This window comes from Miniopterus natalensis, chromosome 3 (genome assembly GCF_054644295.1).
Source record: "Miniopterus natalensis isolate mMinNat1 chromosome 3, mMinNat1.hap1, whole genome shotgun sequence".
Classification (NCBI taxonomy): domain Eukaryota; kingdom Metazoa; phylum Chordata; class Mammalia; order Chiroptera; family Miniopteridae; genus Miniopterus; species Miniopterus natalensis.
Window position 1 is genome coordinate 41,492,410 of NC_142083.1, and position 24,631 is coordinate 41,517,040.

Genomic DNA, 24,631 nt, shown 5'->3' on the forward strand with positions numbered 1-24,631 from the left:
AAGCTTTATTGAAACACAGCCAGTCATTTGTTTACGTTATCTGTGGCTGCTTTCATGCTTTTTAGAATGGCAGATTTGAGTAGTTGTGATAGAAATCATATGGTTTGCAAAACCTAAAAGAATTACTCTCTGGCCCTTGACAGAAAAGATATGCCTGTCTACACCTTTCGTTATTAGTGGCTGGAAACACTGTCTAACACCGTGATAATGGCTTTCTACTGCTTCCCCCCCCCCCCCCCGGGTGGTGAGCTCAGCCTTTGCTGAGCAACTTCACTTTCCAGGGCCCCTAAGGTGCCATCTAGTCTCCCATAGAATGACTTCCTAAATTTTATAAACATTGGGAGTGAGAGTGGGTTGGGAAAAGAATTGCGAAGTTAAATGAGTTCAATTACTTTTACACATGTAAATTTAACCCTGGAATCTATAATTCATTATTTATGATGTAGAATTACTGTGCTTTCTTCTGTGGCAACATGGGTATAAGATTTGCAGATAAGAGCTTCCCAGCCTGTGCTGGATTCTTAGCCTCTTAATGAAAATTTGGCTTCTTTCCAGACAGGTGGGGTTCTCTCTCTAATAGAATGTACCTTGATTGAGGAGCCCGACGCAAGCGATGACGACCGTAAGTCACTTTCTATCCCTTAGAATTATATTAGAATTACAAAGTCCTATGGTTTTTATTTGTTCATAGCTAAGAAGAGCTGCATAAGGAGGCAGTAGAGATGCTGAAAATAAACTCCCTGAAGTCATTTACATATGAAGAATTCTGTTGAGCCGTCTAACCTGTAAACCTTGTTAAACCATCTTTGGGAATTCACATTTTACTGAATTTGTCTCATGAACGTGACCTTTCAGTGTCAGGCAGAGAAGAAAGGAATTAAATTAGAGCCTTAGAACTCTCTAGATGATGGAAATTACAAAACAAAACATGCAAGGAGAAGGAGACCAGGATTCTGGTGCTGAGTAACCTACTGACCTCAGCTTTTTTATCTGCTTATGAGCTTAGCAAAGCCTCCCCCATGCTGGAGAAGTACCATATTGCTGAAATGAGATTCTGGACTTGAACACTGATCGTATTACTAGAACTACGTGAAAGCAGCTATTACTCGTATTTTGTATTCACATCTAATCGTTTGGTTTATGTGTGCTGAAGCCAAAGGTTCTGGGCAAGTGTTTGGACACCTGGATTTTAAAATAGTGGTGGAGCCTCCTGATGCCGCCCCTTTCACCGTGGTCCTGTTAGCACCTTCCCGCCAGGAGAAGGCTGCCTGGATGAGCGACATAAGTCAGGTAAGATGTGGCCTTTGCCAAAAGTGTTTTTGTTTTTTGTTTTTAAAATTTTTCAACATTAACTTCTGGGGAGGATTTTTAGAGTTAGTTTATTTTTATTAAAAAATTACATCTGGTTGCTGTGAGATGTATTAGCACTATTTATCTTGATACGCTGGAATCGTCGTTTTTGTTTGTTTTTCTTTTTATGGTTAAAATTTACATGAAATGTAGTAATTGCATTTTGGTTCCTGGGCATTTTTGTACAATCTTTAAATGTAATTACTAGTTTTGAGCCGTGTTAAAATATCTCTGTTAATAATAAATTCTCCAATGACCCCCACTGGATTTTTTTTTCTTACCAGTTTTTGAGGTAGGAAAATGGTGAGAGATACATAATCAGCTAACAAGAGCTATGGTGAGAAATCACAAGTGAAGGAATCACATCACAGAAGAGATACTATCTGTCTTGTGAAATTGGAAAATGGGCTCCTGTATTTCATGTGGAAATAACAGGAAAAAAACTTGCTTACTTTTCCATGATCGGCAATGCCCAACTAGAGAGTTGTTGCATTTATTCAGCATTTGGAAATATGTCAAAATTAGTCATGATTGGACTTCAGCATTTTTATATCCAAGCTCTTGGCTCCATTAACCAATATAGGAGGAAAACGTTTGTGTAAGGAAAATATTAAAAGAAGGCTTGATAATTATCTTTAAAGTTGTTAACTCAAGAAAGGGTGGGCAAATGGAGGAGGTAAATTTAGCCTCATTTTTTCTGAAGAGCTCATAGTAATTTATATATAAGACTCAGGTAAAAATCTGAACTATACAATAGTTCTTTATGGACTTAACTTTTTTCTGAATGACTGAAAACTCAGCAAAAATAGAAAGAGAATAAATGTCAAAAATAATTATTTTTATATGTCAAAGAAATTTTCAGACTTGCTCTCATTTGACCCTAACAACAGTGTTCTGAAGATAGACAGGAGTATTATTCCCATTTCACAGGTGAGAAACCTGAGATTTGGAAGGCTAAATGTTTGTCCAAAGTTACATAACTGTGTTGAGTCAGGACTCAGATCTAATCCAAGACTTTTATTAGCACCCTAAGCATTCTTTACAAGGATGCTGGATTTTTACTTATAGACACCCACGACTACTTTGATGGTGAATAAATAGCTAGCAGGGAAAGTATGTCTTTTTTGGCTAACAAAGGATTGGAGATGTGGGATCTTCTATATTTGCATAATTACATCCTGGTGGTGACTTATTAATACTTTCATTAACTCTATGCTCTATGAATTAATACTTTAGCTTCTGTTTGTAATGCATCTCTGACCTTATGAAACTCCAAATCATTCACTGATTCTGTGACTGTTTATCATGCCATCACCATGAACTGCCAGCTATTGTGCAGGTGCCAGGGATATGGTGATGGTCCCTGCTCTCAAGAAGACAGGCAGGCTAGTGAGGAACAAAAGGAAGTAGACAACTTAATGCAACAAAATTTTGCAAGTGTTGAGAAGTCAAGATGAGTAGGAAGAATAGGGAGAAAAGCAGTAGGCAAAGGTGTTTTTCTAGCTGCTTCTATCTTCTGCCTTATGATGTACCGGGGGCTTCATATTGTGTCCTCTAATATATATATTAGAATATATATTTATACATATTTTCTACTACTTTAATGTACCATCTTTCTAGCTTTTTTCAAATATTAGGCATATCATATGGCAGTTTCCCGGTTTTAGCATTAATCTGTGCTATGGAGCTAAACATCTTTGTGCAGGGAGTTGTTTTCCCTTTCAAGGTCCCTGGCTGTGTGTCTTCCACACAGTAGGGAAGGCTGGTACAGAGCACCTTATCACTTTTGTGGTTTCATAATTCATGACTCAACACACTACCAGAATGCTTCAAGGAATATGTAACTCATCATTTCACTACATCAGCAGCAAGGTATCTATGCAGCTTTCTTGGAAGGCCTGCCAAAGTTGAGTTTTGTTACATTTTCTTGTGTAATGGAAAAGTGGCATTGCTTCCTACTGGTTTTAGCTTAGACTTCCGTAATTATCAATGAGATGAACATTTTCCACTATTTCTATTTCTTGTCAGTTCATGCCAGATGGACAGTTATTCATTTTAGCCATCCTTACGGAATAGGGAAATGAACACTCTTTCAGTTCCTATTCTGAGTATGTTTGCTGTTGGTTTGTCTTTTTATCTTTCATCCTTTATTTTGCTAAACTTTGATATTTTTGTGACTTGATTTGAACCCACCTTGCTGAGCTGTCGTGTTGCACTAATTACACATGGCTATTATTTAAGATAATAAAGAGGTTCCAGAGTATTGACACGATCCCAGTTTCACATAAAGCTCTCTGCACAAAACTTTGGGCTAAGCCAGGCCTCTGTCTCTGAAGCTGTAATTTTTAGAAGTTACAATTGCTTGAATGATTAATTGCACTTTTAGCTGCACCAGTAAGGCCATTATTAACAGTTGGCGCCTCCAACAAAACACACAAGTGGCTAATGTCTTGACCAGTAATTCTTCCCTTTTTTTATCTATTTATAGGAAAAACCTTGAGGCTAGAGATTCAACCATTCATTTCAATATAGTGCATTCATTTGTGCTTATCTTACTGTCATACATTAATGGTGTATTAAACACATTTTTTCCTATAATTATGGGTATTAACTACAATGCAAAATTAAAATTCACCTCTGAGCTTCTTGGTTTGGGCAGATGTGTCAAAATATAGACCTGTATAGACTACTTTGTAGCATGCTGACATGTTTTTTTTCTTAAAATAGCTTCTCTGGAATCAATAGGGAATTTTCTACTTTAACATAAAGGTGAATTAAAAGAAAAAAATTGAATCTGCCCTTTCTTCCCATTACTTAGATATATTAAGAAGGTAAAAAACAAAATGACATAGTAGACAACTGACCTTTGAATAGGTATTGCCTGAAGCAAAACCCTCAAAAAAGCCTGCTGGAGTCTTTCTCAACACTTGACAAGAACCAGCTGCATCACAATTACTTGGGGCTTTTGTGAACGTACATATTCCCAGGTCCCACCCTAGTCATAGTTACCAGAGTATCCTTGGCCCAGGAATCTGCTTTTCTTGTTCTAGGAATTTCAAGGTTTACTGGAGTTCACGTAAATTCAGTGTTGCCCTTAAAGACATGTGACACCTCACTTACTGTCCTGTATTTCTTGAATGAGTGAACTGAATTCATTTTCCTAGAGCTCAAACTCTTCTCCCAACACTACCAAATACATGCTTATATGATCATGAATATTTACCCCTCCTTCCAATATAGATGTTCACACACACACACACACACACACACACACACACACACACACACTCATCTATAGGTATCCCCTGCTTTTCCAAAGTTCATGTTACATCATTTCACTTTTACAAAAGATCTATAATGTTTCCAGATGCTGTAGTTTAAGGAAGTGAATTGAAGGGGACTTTTAAATATTCCATTTTATTTTCAGAGTTAGCATCCTCTATACCTGGTCGCTGAAGTAATAGCATAAGATATGAGGAAACAACTTTTTCTTTTCTTAAATATTGATTTCAGAGAAAGGAAGGGAGAGGGAGAGAGAGAGATAGAAACATCAATGATGAGAGAGTCATTGATGGGCTGCCTCCTGCACGCCCCCGACTGGGGATCAAGGCCGCAACTTGGGCATGTGTCCTGACCGGGAATCGAACCCCAATCTCCTGGATCCTAGGTCGATGCTCAACCGCTGAGCCACGCCCGCCAGGCAAGAAAACAAATTTTTAAGGAAAAACAAGTATGAATGTGCTGATATACTAAATAGACTGAATAGTCAAGTGTTGCCAGCGATCGGAAGTTTCTTGTACGCATGGTTACTTTCATCAGACGCTGGGGCCTAGGGGAAACCCTGAGCGGATGGCCTACGTGAAGTCACTTGGCAATCAGCTCTTCACACCACTTAATTGCAGTCATAAAGCACCCCATGGTGTTCTAGTTACTAGAAGTAATTTCTGATTTTAAATCTTTTTTATTTTGTTTCCAAAGGGAATATGTATAATTCAAAATAAATCCTTCTCTTATCCCAAGTAATTGCAAAGAGGAATTTTAAATTGATAAAGCGTAAATATAAATAAAGAAGACAGAGAAAATTAGCAAAAGTTGCTGAGTGTTCTCTATAAAAAAAAAAAAAAAAAAGAGAAGAAGATGAACAGGGTTTGCCATGTGCCAGGCACAGGAGAAATTGCACAATGCGTCCTCACCAAACCAACATGGTGCCAATAGAAACTGCTAGAGAGCCTGGTAAAACGTGGGCACTTATTGGCAAAAAAACAGGCAGCAGGCACAGGGCTCGCTAGGGAAGGAGAAGGCGATTTCTTCTCAGGAGGGCAGAGGCTGACCAGCAGAGGCAGAGGACGCCCGGCCCCTGCAGAGCGCAGCAGGCCTCTCAGTGCGCGCCGGCCAGGGGGCTGGGCCACGGGGTCGGTCAGAGCCCATGGGGAGCACATTGCAGGAAAGCGTAGCCCTTGTACCTGCCCTCAGGTGCTGGCCAGCTGCACAGTTTTGGTATCTAGACCTTGAGTCTGCTCATCATTGTCTAATGTTTACCTGTCATTGTGTGTGTGTGTGTGTGTGTGTGTGTGAGAGAGAGAGAGAGAGAGAGAGAGAGAGAGAGAGATGAGAAACTAAATTGTTTTGTGGCTATAAACAATTCTGGGAATATATGATCTGCCTAGGTTTTCATGTGGGTTGTAATTGTCTATTTTTTAATTTCACAGTGTGTGGACAATATTCGGTGTAATGGCTTAATGACTATAGTGTTTGAAGAGAATTCCAAAGTCACTGTGCCACATATGATTAAGTAAGTGCTATAATACTCTCCCTTGCATTTTAATTAAGATCGAATTGGTAGAAGATGTGAAACCCTGAATAAAATATTGCTTCAGTAGCATTCGGCTTCATATTGTGAATGTTTCTCGACAGCAGTATGATAATTCATGCCATGCCATTACAAATAAGACTATCAAAATGGTTTTTCAGATTTATAGTTTATTGACTCACAGTGCAGGAAAATTGTTTTTCATACTGTTACATATGCCTTCACTCAGGATAAAAAAAGAACCTATAGAGATTTTCAAGTTCAGCATAAAAACTTGTGACAGCCAGCCGTGTCCAAGGTCAGAGGGTGGATCAAGGTATGTCAGCTGCTTTTGGCGTCTTCCCAGTGGGTGTGAATATTACTACTCAGATCTGTTGTAGAAATATGGTTAGATTTTGAAGACACCTAATAGGAATCATCTGACTTTTCCATGGTACCATCTACCCACTGCCTCTGTATGGATTTGTCCTAGAGGCGATTGCCTGGGGCTGCCATCCTGTTCTCTCTCTGTTTTCTTAACAAAGCAAATCCTATAATTTAAATTGATCAATAGGGAAACTATAGTTTAAAATGGGAAGCTGTATCAATAACTATATGCCATAGCTTTCTGTATTAATGCTTTTGTCTCTAGGTACTTTTTTCTTTCCAAATTCAGAAATTATTTTGGTAGTATTTTGAAGCTGACCAAATTATTTCTTACTCTCATTCTCTTGGTTATTTGCATGCCAAATTCTAAGAATAAAATGTATTTTTAAAAGCAGTTCTGTTATATATATATATTTTTAATTTACATAAAACTAAAAATAGTTTTTCTTCTATGCCTTTTTATGTGGATTTTTGGGGGTCTGAGCTATTTATGCTAAGGCAATAAATAACATTAACTTTCCTCTTCATAAGTATTAACTATATAATTAGCATCATTCCAAAGGTACAGATTTCAAAATATTAATTATTATATTAGATGAAGGCAGAGTACATTATACTAGTGCCATAATTACTATAGAAAAATATAAAAGAATGATAGTATTTTAAATTACTAGTTAAATTTAAAAATATTCAGAGTAAGATTATTTTAAAACTGTAGGGCAAAGATTTCTTTAGTGTTCAGTTTTCTAGGTTTTTAGTTTAGTCTAATTCTTTAAAAACCAGATTAGTTAAAAATGTGTGATGCTAAGATTAAAACCAACTATGGAATATTAAGTCAAAAGAACCAAATTATGACTTAGTTTTAAAATTCACATTGTCGGGTTAGAGTTTTCTTACTAATTTTCTACCCATAAGATTCTTATTTTAATATTTCACAATATAATATATATTATTTTTATTTGTTTAAAAAGTACTCTCCTGAAAGTTAGACAGTGTGAAAGCCCCAACTGCTTTAGAACAAGACTATGTAAGTTGGACATTGAAGCCAAGTTACAAGCTCCTAAACCCCAAAGAAGCTGTATACTCACTATTCATACATTTTGTTGACTTTAAAAATTAATACAGATAAAAACTTTAGTTTTGTGCCTGACTGGTTATGGCTGGCACCCAAATGCATCTTCTGTCCCCTATAATGGCAGCTTGACCAGTGTTCTCGCACAGTCTCGTTTGCATATCTGCCCCCATGCAGAGCAAGACTCTCCTGCCTTTGGGTGCAGAAGCGACACCTGAATGAGTAGGAACCATTCTCCTGTAAGGACAGAAACCTGTGTCTTGGCTGTAAGGGTATCTGTAAGAGTCACACGTGTTTTGACACCATGTGTACTACACTAGATGTATACTCGGTGCAGAGTTTCATGTATTTCATGTATCTCTTGCTTCTGTTTTTCCCTGTCTCACTGAGCCTGATTCTCCTCAATCAGAGAAAAGAGGGTGATTTTGCAATTTCTGTTCCTTATGATAGTCTCCTCGTGGCCCTCTTCTACCCTAAATTCTGTATTCTTGTCTTCTTGTGCACCTCCCTAGCAGTACGCTGTGAAAAAAAAAAAAAGGACATTTTGCAGAGTTAAAACAAAAGTTATCCTATCTTAATCGTGACTTGTCACTGACATGGCATCACTTTGCAGGCACTCACTTCCTTTTAAAACTTACTAATTATAATAGGTGATATGGATTTGATGTTTTAAAATTGTTTTTTTTTAAGTGTTTATCAAAAAGGAGTTGTTATCATCATAAGAGACTTAAGTAACACATTATATCTTTCTTGAGAGTCCCTGAGAAAATAAAGACCTTGTTCAGTGTAATAAAAGAAAATGAAATAATTTCATAATATTTAATTTCTTTACTTTAAATGAAATGTGATTATGATTTTGAAGGACAGTGGTGTAATTAGTTTTGTTTTAATTTCATGTTGGCTACAACATATTTTTTCCTCCCAGTGTTTTGATTAAAGTAATTATAGTCAAAATAGGCAAATCTCAAAGTATAATTAAAATGCAAAATCTTGAGATTTATTAGGTGAAAATATCCCTCCAAATGGTGTTTTACATTTTATGTATATAGGTTGAGACCTGCTTGCTTTTAATAGTTATTAACCTCAACTTTCCTAGAAAATAGAGTTCTTTGGTAGAAATGGGAGAAAACATGGTTACCTCAGTCAGCCACCTTCAGACAGTCTGACTTATAAAAGTTTCTAAGGCCTTTTTTACAAATGAGAAAATAAAAACCATAAAAATACAGTTGGTTGAGGATCACATAGTGAATGGGAAAAAGAGCCACGCAGTTTTCAAGAATCTCAAAAGATGTGCTTGTGCATTTTCGAGGTCAGTAATGAGACTAAAACCAGCAGCCCGCCCTCGGTCCGTTCCTCAGCGGGGCCCAGCGGCTCATTGAAAATGCCATTTCAGGCCCGCGGATGAAGTGCTTCCGCCTGCACTGAGCATCCTTTGGGGTGGGAAGTTTCCGAGAGCGAGCTAAGAAAGCTATTGATTCCTTTTTATCCCAAAGAAAATAAATATACAATTTGAAACCCCTCCGAGTGCTGAAAGGGATAATTGAGGGACTCACAACAAGCCAACTGGTTCTTAGCAAGCAGTCGCCTCACTGAACATCACTGGCCCGGTAGCGTCCCCTTAATCAAGTGGCGAGACCCAGGGCTTCAGTGACCGCCTGTCCCGAGGAGCGCGGTGAAGGCCAGCAGGCATCTCAGGAGGGAATGTGGGCGCAGGGCGGTCCGGCGACGGCGGGCGTTTCCCTGAGCCCCACTTGGATTCAGCCTCTGCTTCCAAGTTGTTCCTGTTGCCACCTTTGCTTCTCTGCCGGCCCCTCTTGCCTTTTTCACCAACCCACACGGGCGGCGGAGGGCCCTGATCGCGGCGAAGGCTCCTGAGGGCTGCTGTGTCATTTGTTACTTTTTAAGGGCATTTTTGATATTCTGATTTAAGGGCATAAGCAAAGCCTTTCCTAAATAGGGCTTTTGGCCTCATTTTCCTATTAAAACATGATTGAACGAGAGAGAGAAGGGAAGGGTAGCAGATTATGCCGCCCCCCAAATATGCCACTTTGTTATATTGATTATTTTGAGAGATAGGAACATGAAAAACAGCAAGTGCTTGGAGGCTTTCTCTAAACTCCCCTTATCTGCCTAAAGACAGATCGTCCAAAGGGAACTTAATTGTCATAAATCCCTTCCCAGAGAGTTTCATCGAGCAGGAATGACTGACCCTTATCACAGGAGAGGAGACTAGAAGTCGACCCCACTCCCAGACAAACTGTCACACACTATTTTATCTCCCATCTCTTTTTCTAAAGACCCATTCATCTGTCCAAAAAATCATTTAAGTTGCCACCATTCCCACCCCCCTTCCCTGTTAAGATGGTGTTTAATCCTGAATCTAAGCCACCTCGGGAAGTTACTCATTTCTCCCTGGGTATCTGCCATGTATCCATGAAGTATCCATGTTAATAAATTGTTTGTTTTTCTCTTGCTAATCTGTCTGTTATTACATTAGACTCAGCCTAGAACTCAGAAGGGTAGAGAAAAAATTATTCTTCCTCCCCTACAGAAGGAATCCACAAAATGAAATGAATGTTACCTTCTCCACAATCAGTTCTGACCCTCCTAAATTATAGTGGCATATTCGATGCTTTCATCGCCCTGCACTGTTGTATGTAATGTGTCGTATCAATCTCTCTTATCAATGAGATGGGAGGCCTGTACACAGTGTGTGTTTACCAACCCGCGAATACTCAGTGGCCGAGAGGAAGCGTGTCCTGGGTTTGCTCTCATGTTCCTGCTTTGTGCATAGGTCAGATGCCCGTCTTCACAAAGACGACATCGACATTTGCTTCAGTAAAACACTCAACTCCTGCAAAGTGCCCCAGATTCGTTACGCCAGCGTGGAGCGCCTCTTGGAGCGGCTGACGGACTTGCGGTTTCTTAGCATCGATTTCCTCAACACCTTTCTGCACACCTATCGTATTTTCACGACCGCAGCTCAGGTGCTGGCGAAGCTCTCGGACATATACAAGAGGCCCTTTACCTCCATCCCTGTCAGGTAGGCCCCACCCTGCGGAGCTGCTTTGAGGGGATTGTCTTGCCTTAGAACTTACCATGTCCCACCAGTAGAAGGGGGTGAGTAGAGGTCACATATAGGTCCTGGGGGAAGAAGGTGAGAACCCTGAAGTCCCCAAGTGGCCTTTACTTGCTCTGTGATTATTTGGAAGCTGACTCCATGATTTGAGGCTTTTCTATTTTATTTGTTTACAGTTGTGCTTATCAAACTTTAATATGCACAAGAATCACCTGGGTGTCTTGTGACATTCATAGGTCTGGAGTGGAGCCTGAGTTCTGCATTTCTAACAAGCTGGCTGGAGACACCAATGCTACTGGTCTTGGACCAGAGTTTAGTAACAGGGGATTAGACGTGGCCTAAAAAGTGTCTGTGTACCTTTGGCAAGTGCATGGAATACAGGCAGCTTTGAAAAGAAGGAAATCCGGCCACAAAAGTGAGATGATATTGTGGCCTTTTAATGTAGGGAGCATGTTCTTCAATGACATCAGGGGAATCGTTTCCACTTGGCTACAGTCTGTTAATAGCTTTTGCTCATATTTTCAGATCACTGGAATTGTTTTTTGCTACCAGCCAGAACAGCAGAGGTGAACATTTGGTGGATGGCAAATCCCCACGCCTGTGTCGCAAATTCTCTTCCCCACCACCCCTAGCTGTGTCCAGAACGTCCTCCCCAGTGAGGGCCAGAAAGCTGTCCTTGACTTCCCCCTTGAGCTCAAGGACAGGCGCGCTGGACCTGACCACCGCCCCGGCGCCCGGCAGCCCCGCCGCCACCCGCAGCCCCGTGGCATCCCCGCCGCCGCACACTGGTAAAGTACCGTTGGATCTTAGCCGAAGCCTTTCTCCTCCAGAACAAAGCCCGGCATCTGTAGAAGAGCATGTAGCTAACCCCCGCGTGGATCTGTGTAACAAGCTAAAGCGAAGTATTCAAAGAGGTATTGTGCAGCCGCACGCCCCGCGCCTGCTGGCCGCCTGCTTCCCCACCATTCCCTCTGGAGCCCTAGTTCCCTTTTTTAATGACTCTCCTACTTCTGCATAGAAAGTAGAAAGTACGCAGTGGGTAGTCAGCAGAAAAATTCCTGTAGTTCCCCCTGGCTTTTGTGGGGAGGAGAGCAAGGTTAGCTCTCTTAACGACCTCTACAGTGCAGGCTAATCGCAGTCAACTGTCCGTGGAAGAGCATTACCTGAGCCGTAGGTGCTTCTGGAAGGTTCTTCGTGGAATGTGATTAAGGCTGGTTGCGTAAAGAGCCTGCCTAGCATGATACTCTGCACAGAGGTAGGTTGTGGGCACTTCCATCGATGAGCCTGGCCCTCTGAGCCTTCATCTCTTGTCTGCCTTAAGCGCCCTTACTGCTTCCAGCTTCCCTGCGAAGGGCGATCTAGCCTGGACACATTAAGATGGCTTTTTTAGTTTAGTTACCAGGGCAACACTCCATATTACAAGGGAGATATGGGGGGAAAAATCAAATCTGAGAGTGTTTATTGTCCATGGCAGCCAAAATGGTTCTTAAGAAGGTGGATTAGGTGATTTGTTTTCCTGATTAAATTCTCTAAGGACTTCCTATCATACTTAAGGTACATTCTTCCTGCCAAGGCCTTCAGACCCTGTGGTACTTGGATGCTCTTCCCCTCTCAACCCCCGCTGCTGCCGTAGTCCCTCATCTACTAGGCTATAGTCGCATTGAGTTCCTTGTTCTGTCTCAGAAGCGCCTCAGTCATTGCTGCCTCAGGGCCTTTGCATGTGTTCTTCCCTCTGCCTGGACAGTTTTTCCCCATCTAAGCTCTATGAGATTAGCAGCCTTGTCTATCTTGTCCGCCTCTGTCTCTGCTCAGTGCCTTGGCCAGTGCCTGGCAGGTAGGAAATTTTTGTTAAATCAATAATCAAGCAAAACTCTCAGTGAACTAATCAAGGGTCCTATGGCACATCACCTTACCTTCCTCAGCTTGGTGTGAGGTAGGGGTGGGAGGAGGTGATCCTTGTCACTTTTATAATCCAGTGTTTCTGTGATGTCAACAGAACAGGTTTCACAGACAAATTAGCAAACAGCTTTATTTTTTGCTGTATAATAACTGATTTACTTACTGATAACAAAATAAAAATTGGACAATTAAAGCGTCCAAATTTCAAGGAGGATCACCCAGATAGAAGCAGCGACCACTGCTTTTCTACCTGCTTGAAGCTTCTATGTATTTTCTAGCTAAGGGCATTTAAATAAGCTTCCTGAGTGAAGTACTTAATGGAATTTTAACTGGAGTGGTTGTCATCAAGAGTAGCACCCTTTTAAACAAGAAATTCTTTAATTAAATTGACAAGTTAGCAACTAAGGAAGAGGAAAGGAGGAAGATAATTAAAAAGTCATTAGAACAACAAGTTTCAGCAGAGTCGTGATGGGTTCTTCTCGGGAATAATGAGGCAGCACAAGCTGGCAAGTGCATCTGGGGTTCGGGCCAGCTCGGGCGCCTCCACGGACAGAATCACAAGGGAGGCTTGTCTCAGCCCTCCCCTCTGGGCAGAGTGCCCTGCGAAGTACAGGGGCTTCCCAGGTGTGGGAAGCTCTTTGCACGCCTCTATTGGATTGCAGTAAATAGACGAGAAATCTGGAGCTAAGTCTAGGTTCTCGTGTGATTGTGAATTCAGAGAGCTTTGGGAATAAGCATGTGTGAGACATTTGTGCTCCGAGGCTTTGGTTTGATTGCCCCTGGGGCCGGAATGAGAACACAGTAGGTGTGTTCAAGAGTCACTGCTTCACCTTCCTCTCTGTGCCTGTTGCTGTGCTACAGTGTCCACAGTGGTGAATAAGACGGTGCCCTGGCCCCTTATACTCCAGTCATGTGGCGAAGATGGACACCCCCTAACAAGAAGGGCAGGTACTACAGGAGGTGTAGGCAGAGTGCTCTGAAGGCTGAAAGCACCAGGTGATCACACCTGGTTGGGCAGAATCAGGACGTGTCACCGACATAAGCCAGTGGGTTGGAGGTGGGTGACTGTGTGAGCAAAGGGCTAGTGTTAACCTCAGTGGTGAAAGCCATTTCTGAGAGCAGGAGACATCATTGCTTCTGAAGGGACAGCTTTTGTCCATTTCCAATGTCATGTGTGACTCCGCAGAGCAGACCCTGTCACTAGCCTTCCTAGGGCTTCCCAATATTGAGGAAACTTAAAAAAAACAAACCCAAAAAAGCCACTCTCCTAAAAAATCATTCTTCTCCTTTTCGTTCTTCTTTACCATCTCAGCCATTTTTAAGGGCATGATTCAGTGTTGTGAAGCACAGTCATGCTGTGCTGCGGCTAATCTCCAGGACTACTTCATCTTGTAGAACTGAAACTCTGCCCACTGAGCAGCTCTGCATTACTCTCCCCCCAGCCCCTGGCAACCACCATCTGCTTTCTAAGCAGAAAGTAGCATTTGACTACTGTAGATAACTCAGGTAAATGGACTCATACAGTATCTGTCTTTTTGTGGCTGGCTTATTTCACTTAGCGTAATGTCTCAAGGTTCACCCATGTTGTAGCATGGCCAGCAGTTCCCTTTATTTTATGGATGAACATTCCATTGTATATAGACATACATTCCATATTTCCTTTACCTACTCTTCTGACAGACATTGGGTTGCTTCCATCTTTTGCCTATTGTGAATAATGCTGCAGTGAATAAAGGAATGTAAATACGTCTTTGAGATTCTGCTTTCAATTCTTTTGGGTATATACCCAGAAGTAATATTGCTGGATCATATGATAATTCAGTTTTTAATTTTTTGAGGAACCTCCACATTTTTTCCATAGTAGACGCAGCATTTTGTATTCTCATCAATGGTGCACAGGGTTCCAGTTTCTCTGCATCCTTGCCAACACTTACTATTTTCTGTCCTTTTGATAGTGTCCATCCTCATGGGTATGTGGTGAGAATTTTTCTTCTTTTTTGTGCTTTCTCAGAGATTTTATTTGAATTTGCCCAAGGCCTAGTAGTATTGATATCCAATTTTCTTTAACAGAAAAGCAAAAGAAAAATCTATTTCTTTCTGCATTTTAGTCTAAATACGTGTCACACTTCTAGAGGTGCTCAGTCAAGCTGCCCATTGCCCACCATAATTAATTCTTTTACTGTAACTCAACAATTTTCAACCTGTGTGCCGCTACACACTGGATGCCACAAGAATTTTTTTTTTTTCCACAAGAATTTTTAAAACATGCAATAACTGACTATTTAGTCAGGGACCTTTTGTTCCTTTAGATTGTCAAATAAAAAAATGACAACAGCCAACCCAAAATAGCCGCCCAATGTGAGTGAATCAAAATTATACCTATTTTTTGTCATATTGGTAAAATATATATATTTTGGTGTGCCACAGAATTTTAGAAACTAGTTTGTATGTGCCATGAGATGAAAAAAGGTTGAAAATCGCTGCTTTAACTTGTTACACACAGTGTGTGTTTTTTGCTTTAGTCACCAAGTTCCCTAATTCTGGTTTTCAGAGCCCAAGCCCAGAGTGCCTGGTGATGGCCCAATGCCATATCATAAAGCTTGTTTGGCCCACTGTCTAGTGTGATCACTGGTAGGAATCAGGAGTTTTTTCCCTGGAGCAAGTCAGACTCAGGGAGACCAAGATAAATGAGAAAGAACTGGATCAAGCTCTCAGGGAAGGACACTGGCAAAGGCTGCAAAGACCTGTCATTGCAGATGCTGGACAGAGGTGGGACCACTGTGGACACAGCTAGTGGTGACTAGAGAGCTTGTCATGTGGCAGCATTGATCACTTACAACCAAGGGCCTCAGATGGAAAGAACCCATGGATAACTGTGTGGCAAAAATATTAGGTTTTCTCTTACATTAGAGAAATAGTTAAAGCTTTTCACTGAATTTCCTCAAAACAAATGATTTGCAGTTAGATTTTCAAGGGTTAGTTTATCCACATGGTTCATGGGTTAGAAATGTCATCTTGCTGTGCCAGGTCCTGGCTAAGTGCAGAGCTCCTGTCACTCAGGGTGATGGGGAAGGCCCCAGATTGTGTCTAGCAAGGCCTATGGCCTGGGTAAAGTGCATTAGAGCCAGCCTCCACTCCAGAGATGTCAGCAGCCCTGCCCACCCATTGACTCACCCCATTCTCTCTCCTTTTTACTGTGACTGCCCCCAGCATTGTCATTAAGCACTTTGTTCTTGACCACTTCTTTGCATCTCTATTTTTCCCCTTTCTGTGGCAGTCTTCTGGTGACTTTTAATGTATTTACTTCCCATCTTGTTCTTAAAAATATTTAAGGTGGTCATTCAAACAGGCACATGGTACAACTGGATTAAACATGAAACAGACAGGAAATCAGGCAATGAAGAAAAATTGTGGGAGGCCAAGGGTATGGTTAGTGAACAAATGAATACTGTGTGGTCCTCTGTAGTTCCAGAATTGCCCCAATTTTGGTTCTGAATGTAATTAATTACATGATTCCTATTGAAACCTAAGATAGATCGGTGTGCAGGCACATTTTTTGTTTGTTTGCTTGTTTGCTACTGAAACTTTAGAACAATTTATCCTGTGGGTCCTTGTCAAGGAAACCCTGCTAATAAGCAGCTTAGAATTAATACTGAGGGCTAGGGAGCTCTTTGGCATTTTTCTGAATGCTGGAACAAAGGAATTATAGCCTTAGTTTTTGTGTGTTTCTTTTTTAAATATATTTTTATTGATTTCAGGGAGAGGAAGGAAGAGAGGTAGAGATAGAAACATCAATGATGAAAGTCATTGATCAGCTGCCTCCTGCACACTCCTCACTGGGGATCAAGCCTGAAACCCGGGCATGTGCCTTGACCGGGAATCAAACAGTGACCTCCTGGTTCATGGGTCGATGCTTAACCATGGAGCCACACCAACTGGGTGTATAGCTTTAGTTTTAAATTTTATTTTGCATTAGTATATGGTTAATTTTGGTCATAAGTAGTTCTAGGAAAGTTGGGAAGGAAACACTTCTGTGTCAGTCTGACAAGTTCAGAGAGAGTGTGTGTGTGTGTGCGTGTGTGTGTGCGCGTGCAACATCTGTAGAAGCAAAGGGTGCTGCTGTGTCAGCCCTACTGTCTAGCCTTAAAAATTCCAATGGGCAAAGAAGGGGGAGACACTGATCATCTGTCTTGAATTTGAAAGATGTTTGCTTGTGCTTTGCATAATGTTAACACTTAAAACAGTTGGCAAACTTGAATAAGAATCCTGTGCCAACAGTTTATACATTTTCTGCTTTTCACTTCAGGATACAGCTCCACACAGGCTCCACTGCATAATGCCAGCTTCACCTATTAGGCCAATGCTGAGGCCAGGGGTCTCTCTCACCCTGGGCCAGCTAGACAGTTTCAGGGTACACGCTAGTGACCTTTGTCCAATTTTATGTCATTGCAGTTATAATGCTGTCCTTGCCATAATACCTGGTGAGAAGACTTCAAATTACAGGAAGGGAAGGAAGAGAAATAGGAAATATCCTTAAAAATGTGTGAGACTATGAGCACGTGAGGGGAAAAAACAATGCAGTTTTCCCCCTCCCGAACCCAGTCTTTAGCTCTGTTCCATGCTCACCCAGCATTCATCCATGCCCTCCTTTCTTGCTAGCAGGCAGTCCTACCTTCTTCTATGCTGCATTCTTCTGAAAGGTACAAATATCAGCCCAACTCACATTCAGATTCCACCCAATGACGGAGTCCCAATGAAGATCAAGAAGAGAGCCCCCGGGCAGGCAGCTCACTGTATTGGGGTCCCTTGCCCAGTCAGCATTCACTTGGGCCTCGGCTGTGCAACCCACTCCAAGCATCGCTTCACAGCCCTCATCACTGGTGTCTGTTTCTGTGTTCTTGGTTTGAACACTGCCTGTCTGTGGGCTGAAAGTGCTCCCAATTTTAGCATTTGTTTGGAACCAGCATCTGCCCACTTGTCCTGTAGACAAAGCTGTTTGCATAAAACTTGATGGAAAATGAACAGGCCAGAAGGAAATGCTTCTTTGCCCCCACCATGCTGGCATGGTTTCTTCTCTTTATAGGTATCTACCTGCTGACAGCGTTATTCTTAGCTTTCCTGTTCTTTCAGTGGACATTCGGGGCCTGTCCAGCTCTCTCGCTGGCAAGTTTTTTGGGTCCAATGTAATTGCTGACTAAATGATTTTCTCATTTGCCTCAGAGGAATGAATGGTTGGGTTGGAACAAGGACATGTATTTGATATTCTGCTTGTTCTTGCCGAGCAGATGCCTTCCATTACTGGATTTTGAGGGAGTTATTTAGAAAATAATAAAACTGACAGCTAAGCACTGATTTTTTTGTTTGCATCCTGCATCGTCGCCAGCTTTGCTGTAATTATGTCATTCAAGGAAAGATTCTAACCGTTTCCCTTCCCTGGCCTTTTTGTGTTTCAAAAGGCAAAATTGTGAACATGTTTCTCAGGGAGTAAATCACATGCAAGTGTAAAAATAGCTTTGTATAAAGTCCTTAGGAATTTTGTAAAATGTATGGATGAAATCTTGAATGGAATGGCAAAGGGAGCTGAGCTGAGAGTATTTCTGCCGACAGGGGTCATATAAAATCAGTGGAGGTGACACAGCTTTTATTGGTTAAGAAAAGCCCAAGGAAAAAGAAATGGAAGAATTGTTGGAAATTTATGAAATTTCAGTAGTATTTTTCCTTGAAAGAACACACACATAGTTGTAGTTATACCTGGTTAATAAGCCAGGTGGAAACACCAGAAATAGCCTAAATGTTACCTTAGAATGATGTGTCTTTTATTCATGGGATGTTAGCTGCAGTGAAGAGGCTCAAATTATCTTACAACCTCCCAACTGTTCATTGTAAAATTTCCTCTTGCCTCCTGCTGATCTGCAGCTCTGGGTCAGGGCTATCGAATAGAATTTGCTGGGAGGGTGGAAATGCTAGCCACATGTGGCTACTGAGCACTTGAAATGTGGCTAGTGTGAGGACCTGAAATATTAATTTAACTTTAGTTAGTTTTAATTTAGATTTATATGACCATATTTGGGTAGTGCTACCATTTTGGACAGTGCAGCTCCAGATCCTTAGGAGTCCCCAACAGCTTCTTGAGAGGCCATATTGATACAGGTGTAAACCAGTTGGCTTAATGGGACAGCCCAAGCAAAGAAGTAGTGAAGTCCCAATTTTGATCCCAGTCTGATTTACACTCTGGAAAAGTCTCTCCTTCCCCACTCTAAGAAAGCAGAAACATTCTAGAGGGAGGAAACCGGCTGAATTCCTCCCAGTTGTTTCTAACATCTGCTGTTGTGTTGGACAGATGTAGCTACATAGATAGACTCAGCCAGGCTCAGCAGGGTGAGCCCATGTCTATAGGTTGAGAAGATCTACATTTTGATTTAGTGTCATCAGCATGCTGCCAGGAGGAATGACTCAATTTCATATTAAACTCCTCTAAAGATCTAGGCTAATAGGACATGCTTATTACCCATAACAAACTTTTGTGTTTCCATGCATGATACTGACAAGAAGCTTTTGAATTCATGGCCTGCTTGCTAAAATTCACGCTGTTTTAATGCAGCAGTCCTAGAGTCTGCACCCGTGGACCGAGCAGGAGTAGAAAGCTCCCCTGCAGTGGACGCCACAGAACTTTCACCTTGCAGGTCACCCTCAACTCCTCGGCACCTTCGCTATCGCCAGCCTGGAGGTGAGAGCTCAGAAAGGGACTCAGAAATAAAGAAGTGAAACATCATGTCTACCTTCTGAATCTTTTGTTTGCTTTACTGTCTCTGTTATAGAAATTAATTGTAAGCAAATAATGCCACTATTCGACCATGTAGTGAAAAAATTAGTGGTTAGAGAATATGTCATCAGTATCACCGATATTTATATGACCCCATTATTGTGTTCAGCTTTGCGTGGAGTGAGGTGAATCAAGAAGCCTGTATGAGCTGATTGCTAGTTGGAGAATCTCAGTTTAAAACAAGAATCTCAGAATCTTGTTTTACCAAAATGTTCCCAGACTCTGATTCTTTACAGTGCATCAGTATCAAATAGGCTCACCTGGAACACCACAATTTCGGGGGCAAGCTTATTAAGAATAGTATTTCAGCTAAAAACGAGGCATAGCTGCATGGGACGCTTATCATTATTGCTAGTGGCAGAAACCAGTATATTTTCTATAGTCATGAAAATTATAAACTATTACCCATTCATTCATTTTAAAACGTACCGAATATCCTCTAATTGGAGGAAAAACCTTCAGAACAGAAGATAGAAATCTTTTTTCTCTTCATTTCCCCATTGCTCAGATAAATATATCCAAATAAGTTGTTTTTAAAATGTTCCCTTTTTTCTTCTCAAGCCAATTATTTCACGTTGGAAGGGAAAAGGGTGCAATTATGAAACCAGATTCACCCCAAGTAACTGAAGTAAATGTAAAGACATGTTTTTGGCTTCGGTACTTGTGCTTCAAGTAGGGCAGTTCAGCAAAAGATAGAGTAGCGTGCATGGCTCCAAGCAGTCGTTTCATTTATAGCCTTGGCCACACGGTGGAAGCTGTCATCACTGCCATCAGCTCCAAGAGCAGCTAGCCTGGGTCAGGCTGCTGTCTGATTTGCCCTGATGGATGTAGCCTGTGGGACTGTCCTGATCTCAGGCTGCTGGTCAATTATGAGTCTTGGGTGGTTCTGGTAAATGAAGGTGACAAACCAGACTTTCCTGGCTTGTCATAAGTCAACTATAAGCCAAATCTCTCTACCATTCTTAGAGCCTTGGTTAATCGGGGCCTTCGCAACTTTTTTGACCATTGCTCATGGGACAGATGCCCTTGAGTTCATGGTAACTAGGAAGAGGTCGGGGCCAAAGCCCATGGAAGCAAATCAAAACTCTACCAAGAGTTAAATGCTATTCACTTGGTTACTATTATTAGGGCTCTCTTTTTATATATTTATATTCACATATGAAAATTTTAGTTTAAGCATTTTGTTTAAATCTTCATCCTGTTTGTGGATTAACTAATTATTTTTGTTTCTTCCTTGCTATGACTAAATCATAGAGACATAGGAATGTAGAAAGAAAGCAAAATTTATAATAATATGGAGGATCCAAATGGAAACAGTGTCACACATTTTCTCACTTCGTACCTGAAATTTTGCCTGTTGATCTACTTGCCACCTTGTTCTACATGTCTTTTAAGGCTACTGCTGAAGGAGAGGGTAGAGCTGTTCGGCACTCTCATGTGTGGGAACATGAACCAGCTCTCTGCTTCCCCTCTTATTTATTTATTTTAAGCATGACTGTAGAATTGAGGAGCAAACTAATAATAACCCTTCAGGTCACAATCACAGTGACCTATTTTCATGAAAAGCCCAAGGGAGGAAAAACAGTGAGTTTGACATTAATGTTATCAAATGTTGTGTGTAAAATATCTGAGGAGTGAGAGGGACTGCAAAAAGTGCATTTTTAAAAAAAAATTTTGAATGCTTTTGTACTTTTAAAGGTGTTTTGAGAAGAAAATTCTATTGGTAGCAAGATGTAGAATATTTAAAAAATACTTTTTGTATTGAGATATAATTCATATACCATAAACTTCACACTTTTAAAGTATACAATTTAGTGGTTTTTAGTATATTCATAAGGTTGTGCAGCCATAACAACTACCTTATTTCAGAACATTTTTGTTACCCCCCCAAAAGAAACCCTGTACCCATTAGCACTCCCTATTTTTATTTCTCTCCATCCCCTGGCAACCATTAATCTATTTTCTGTCTTTATGGATTTGCCTATGCTAGACATTTAATATAAATGGAATCATACAATATGTGACTTTTTGTGACTTTCAAGGAGCATAATGTTTTCAGGGTTCATTCATGTTGTCATATGTATATACTTCATTCCTTTTTGTGGCTAAGTAATGTTCCATTGTATGGATATACCACAGTTGGTTTACCCATTCATCAGTTGATGGACATTTAGGGGTTTCTACTTTTTGACTGTTACGAATAAAGCTGCTTTGGGCAGTCATGTATAAGTTTTTGTGTGGACATATGTTTTCATTTCTCTTGGGTATGCATCTAGAGTGGGCTTGCTGATGTAGAATAGAATCTTATTATTTGCCCATTAATAAGGAAAATACACAGCATTTGGCCCAATTGTTAATTCAGTGCAGAAATGAAAATGAGAATTTCATTATAGAATGTTATCCATCTGCCTCACCATGCTATTTCCATTCTTTTTAAATAACCAGGACAGATGGCTGACAGCTCCCACTGTTCCGTTTCTCCTGCTTCTGCCTTTGCAATCGCCACAGCTGCAGCAGGACACGGGAGTCCACCGGGTGAGTAGGGGCCAGCAACTGAGTACAGTCACAAGGCAATTTATACTAAATCATTGCTCTTTGCTGCCAGTCTCATGATATACTTGTTAAGAATGCAGATTGTTAAGAATGCAGATTTAGCCCAGCCAGGCGTGGCTCAGCGGTTGAGCATCGACCTAGGATCCAGGAGACAGGGTTCAATTCCCGGTCAGGGCACATGCCCAGGTTGTGGGCTGCAGCCGATCAATGACTCTCTCATCATTGATGTTTCTCTCTCTCTCTCCTCCTCCTTTCCTCTCTCTGAAATCAATAAAGATATGTTTAAAAAAAAAAAAAGAATGCAGATTTGCAGATTCCCATATTGTAATAACTACATATAGCGCCAAATAGGCACTAGACTTATCAAGATGCTCACTTTTAAGGTATATAAATGTTTAATCACTATGTTGCACACCTGAAACTAATATAATATTGTTTGTCAAATGTAATTGAAAAATAAATTCAAAAATGAGAATGCAGATCCCCAGCTGCCATTCTAAGCCAGTGTGTCTGGCGTGAGACTGTCGTTTAAGTAAGTACTTGAGGTGAGCCTCCCACAGGTGGTCTGTGGGTGACACTTTTGAGGACTTCTGTATAGAGGAGGATGTGTTGTTTCCCCACTGGTGTTTTATGGAGTTCTATAACCTTTTTAACCATATTACCAAGAGTATGCATTTCCTTTTTAGTTGAGTGCAATGCTAAAGGCATCTGCAAGGTGGGAAGGAAGTCTGTGGGGGGGGACTATTGCTTCAGCTGACTCATAATTTATTTCCAGTAGCTCCACAATGCTTTCTGAGTTTCTGTTGGTTAATTTTCAGGGTAAAGCAGGAATGATTAAAAGCGGAGTACCTAAGTAGGTGAAAATCGCACTCATTGTCTCTGTCCTCTGCTGTCACACACAAGGAGAACATTATGTTCAAATAAGCCTATATGTGGTCTCAACAGCCTTCACCTGAACTAACCCAGTGCGTGCCGGTCGGCATCCTTTGTGGAACTGGGGGTGAAGGAGAACCATTGTTCACCTGCCACAATGGAGGCATTTCCAAAGTCTGTGAACTTAGATTCAACCGCAGTAACTAGCGGCTGCTATCAGTGTGAATTCTTTCTGCGCTGAAGTAAGAACAAAGCGGGGTGTTCCCCAGTGCACGTGAACTACCATAGTAGTGATATGTAGTCCATCGGCGTGGGAATATTTGCAGAGTGAACACATTCTGCTCCTTCAGCATTGTTGCCACACCCACTGTGTCGGATGTGGTGAGGCAAATTGGGGTGTTTTCTGTCCCAAACATTTCAAAACCTCCCCTGCAAAGTCCCACACGCATAACACAGAACAGCGCATAATGGGGATAGTATAGATACTTGGCAATCTGGCTAACTTCTATCGTTGACTGCATTCTATAATAGTGAGCACTTCTTGGTGAAATAGTAAAGGAGTCTTCACTGTGCTTTCAGCAGAGTGAGTTATCGACTGTGATTTGCTAAGAGCTCCTCCTGGCTTTTGTTCTCACAATCTAGTGTCTTTGGGAAAAGTGAAGTTCAGAGCTTCCTCACAAGTTTCATAGACCCCGCCAAATCCAGGCCTTTGTTTTCCTTATTTCTAAAATTGAATGATGTGGCTCCAGACCACGTTACAGGAATGTCATCAGCACTTGAGTACGAGAGGATCAGGCTGCCCTGCACCAGCGACACTGGCGGGGGCCGTCCGCAGTCCGCAGTCCGCCCCCTCGGCCAGCTCGCTGCCGAGAGCTTTCTTCCTGAGGCGTTTCAGCTGCGGGGAGAAGCAGGAGGAAGGCGGCCGCGGCAGCACGTGCAGAGCCAGGAGGACTTGACTTTTCCGGTCACTTTATTCTCTGGTCCATTAGGCCAGGACAGGCCAGTCAGAAAGCCGTTCCCCGAAGCTCATCCCAACACTGCTGCAATCTTAGGTGGGAAAAAAGGAGGGGAGTGCTAGATAATTTGGGTTAGCTCCCAAACTGGACTTTGCGTCCACTCTCTGAATCAGAGGCGCTGCTGACCTGAGTGCCGAGTGGTTTTCCTTGTTTCGGGCTCCTCTTCGGGTGCCTCCTGCTTTAACTCTCTTCCATCTCCATCCCCGTCCTGCTACCCCCATCAAATGCCGCAGGAACCTGGCAGCTGGGGTTGGAACTGTCAATTCACGATCATGCTTTCAAACGTTCACTCCGGACACTGGCATGTTAAGCCATTTCTCTTTAATTATTGCTTCGAAGGTTTCCTTACTGCATTAAATGACTCAAATTTAGCAAGGAGGGTGGACAGAAAATTTTCCTTGCGAAGAGGCCAGACAAGATGCTTGTGGCTGGCCCTGAAGGCAGAGAAAGCTGATTTTATTTGTGGAAGGGGACCTGGGATTTTCATGGGATCACCAGCCTGCCCCAAAGCTGTGCCTCATTTCCACATACACTAGAAAAGCTTGTGGTTTTTTCTCCCTGATATCTTTCAGGACCTAGAGCCTGCCCTTTCCGAAGAAGGATGAGTCTCTTCCTTCCACCTTGGCTTGTAGATCAACAGTAGTGCATCTGTTGGCAAGGAAGGAAAGCCTAATTCTGTGGGTACGATTGCAGTCCCAAACCAATTCGTGTTAATGTCACATTGTAAAGATTTAATAGTTTATTCAGTGTTTGCCTTCTGATTCTCAGCCAAGTTACATTAGGCTCACTT

At 41.6% G+C, this 24,631-nt stretch overlaps 1 protein-coding gene across 2 annotated transcripts in view; it reads left to right on the plus strand.

The window, feature by feature from the left end:
• The window catches only part of RASGRF2 (Ras protein specific guanine nucleotide releasing factor 2), a 159,076-nt gene that overhangs the window by 84,016 nt on the left and 50,429 nt on the right, over positions 1–24,631 (plus strand). For both annotated transcript variants that reach the window (XM_087815078.1, XM_087815077.1), the window contains exons 11-17: positions 556–622; positions 1,154–1,290; positions 6,060–6,142; positions 10,393–10,641; positions 11,203–11,591; positions 19,178–19,303; positions 21,845–21,934. In XM_087815078.1, the coding sequence (XP_087671204.1) occupies positions 556–622; positions 1,154–1,290; positions 6,060–6,142; positions 10,393–10,641; positions 11,203–11,591; positions 19,178–19,303; positions 21,845–21,934 (1,141 nt within the window). The remainder of the gene's footprint in view (positions 1–555; positions 623–1,153; positions 1,291–6,059; positions 6,143–10,392; positions 10,642–11,202; positions 11,592–19,177; positions 19,304–21,844; positions 21,935–24,631) is intronic.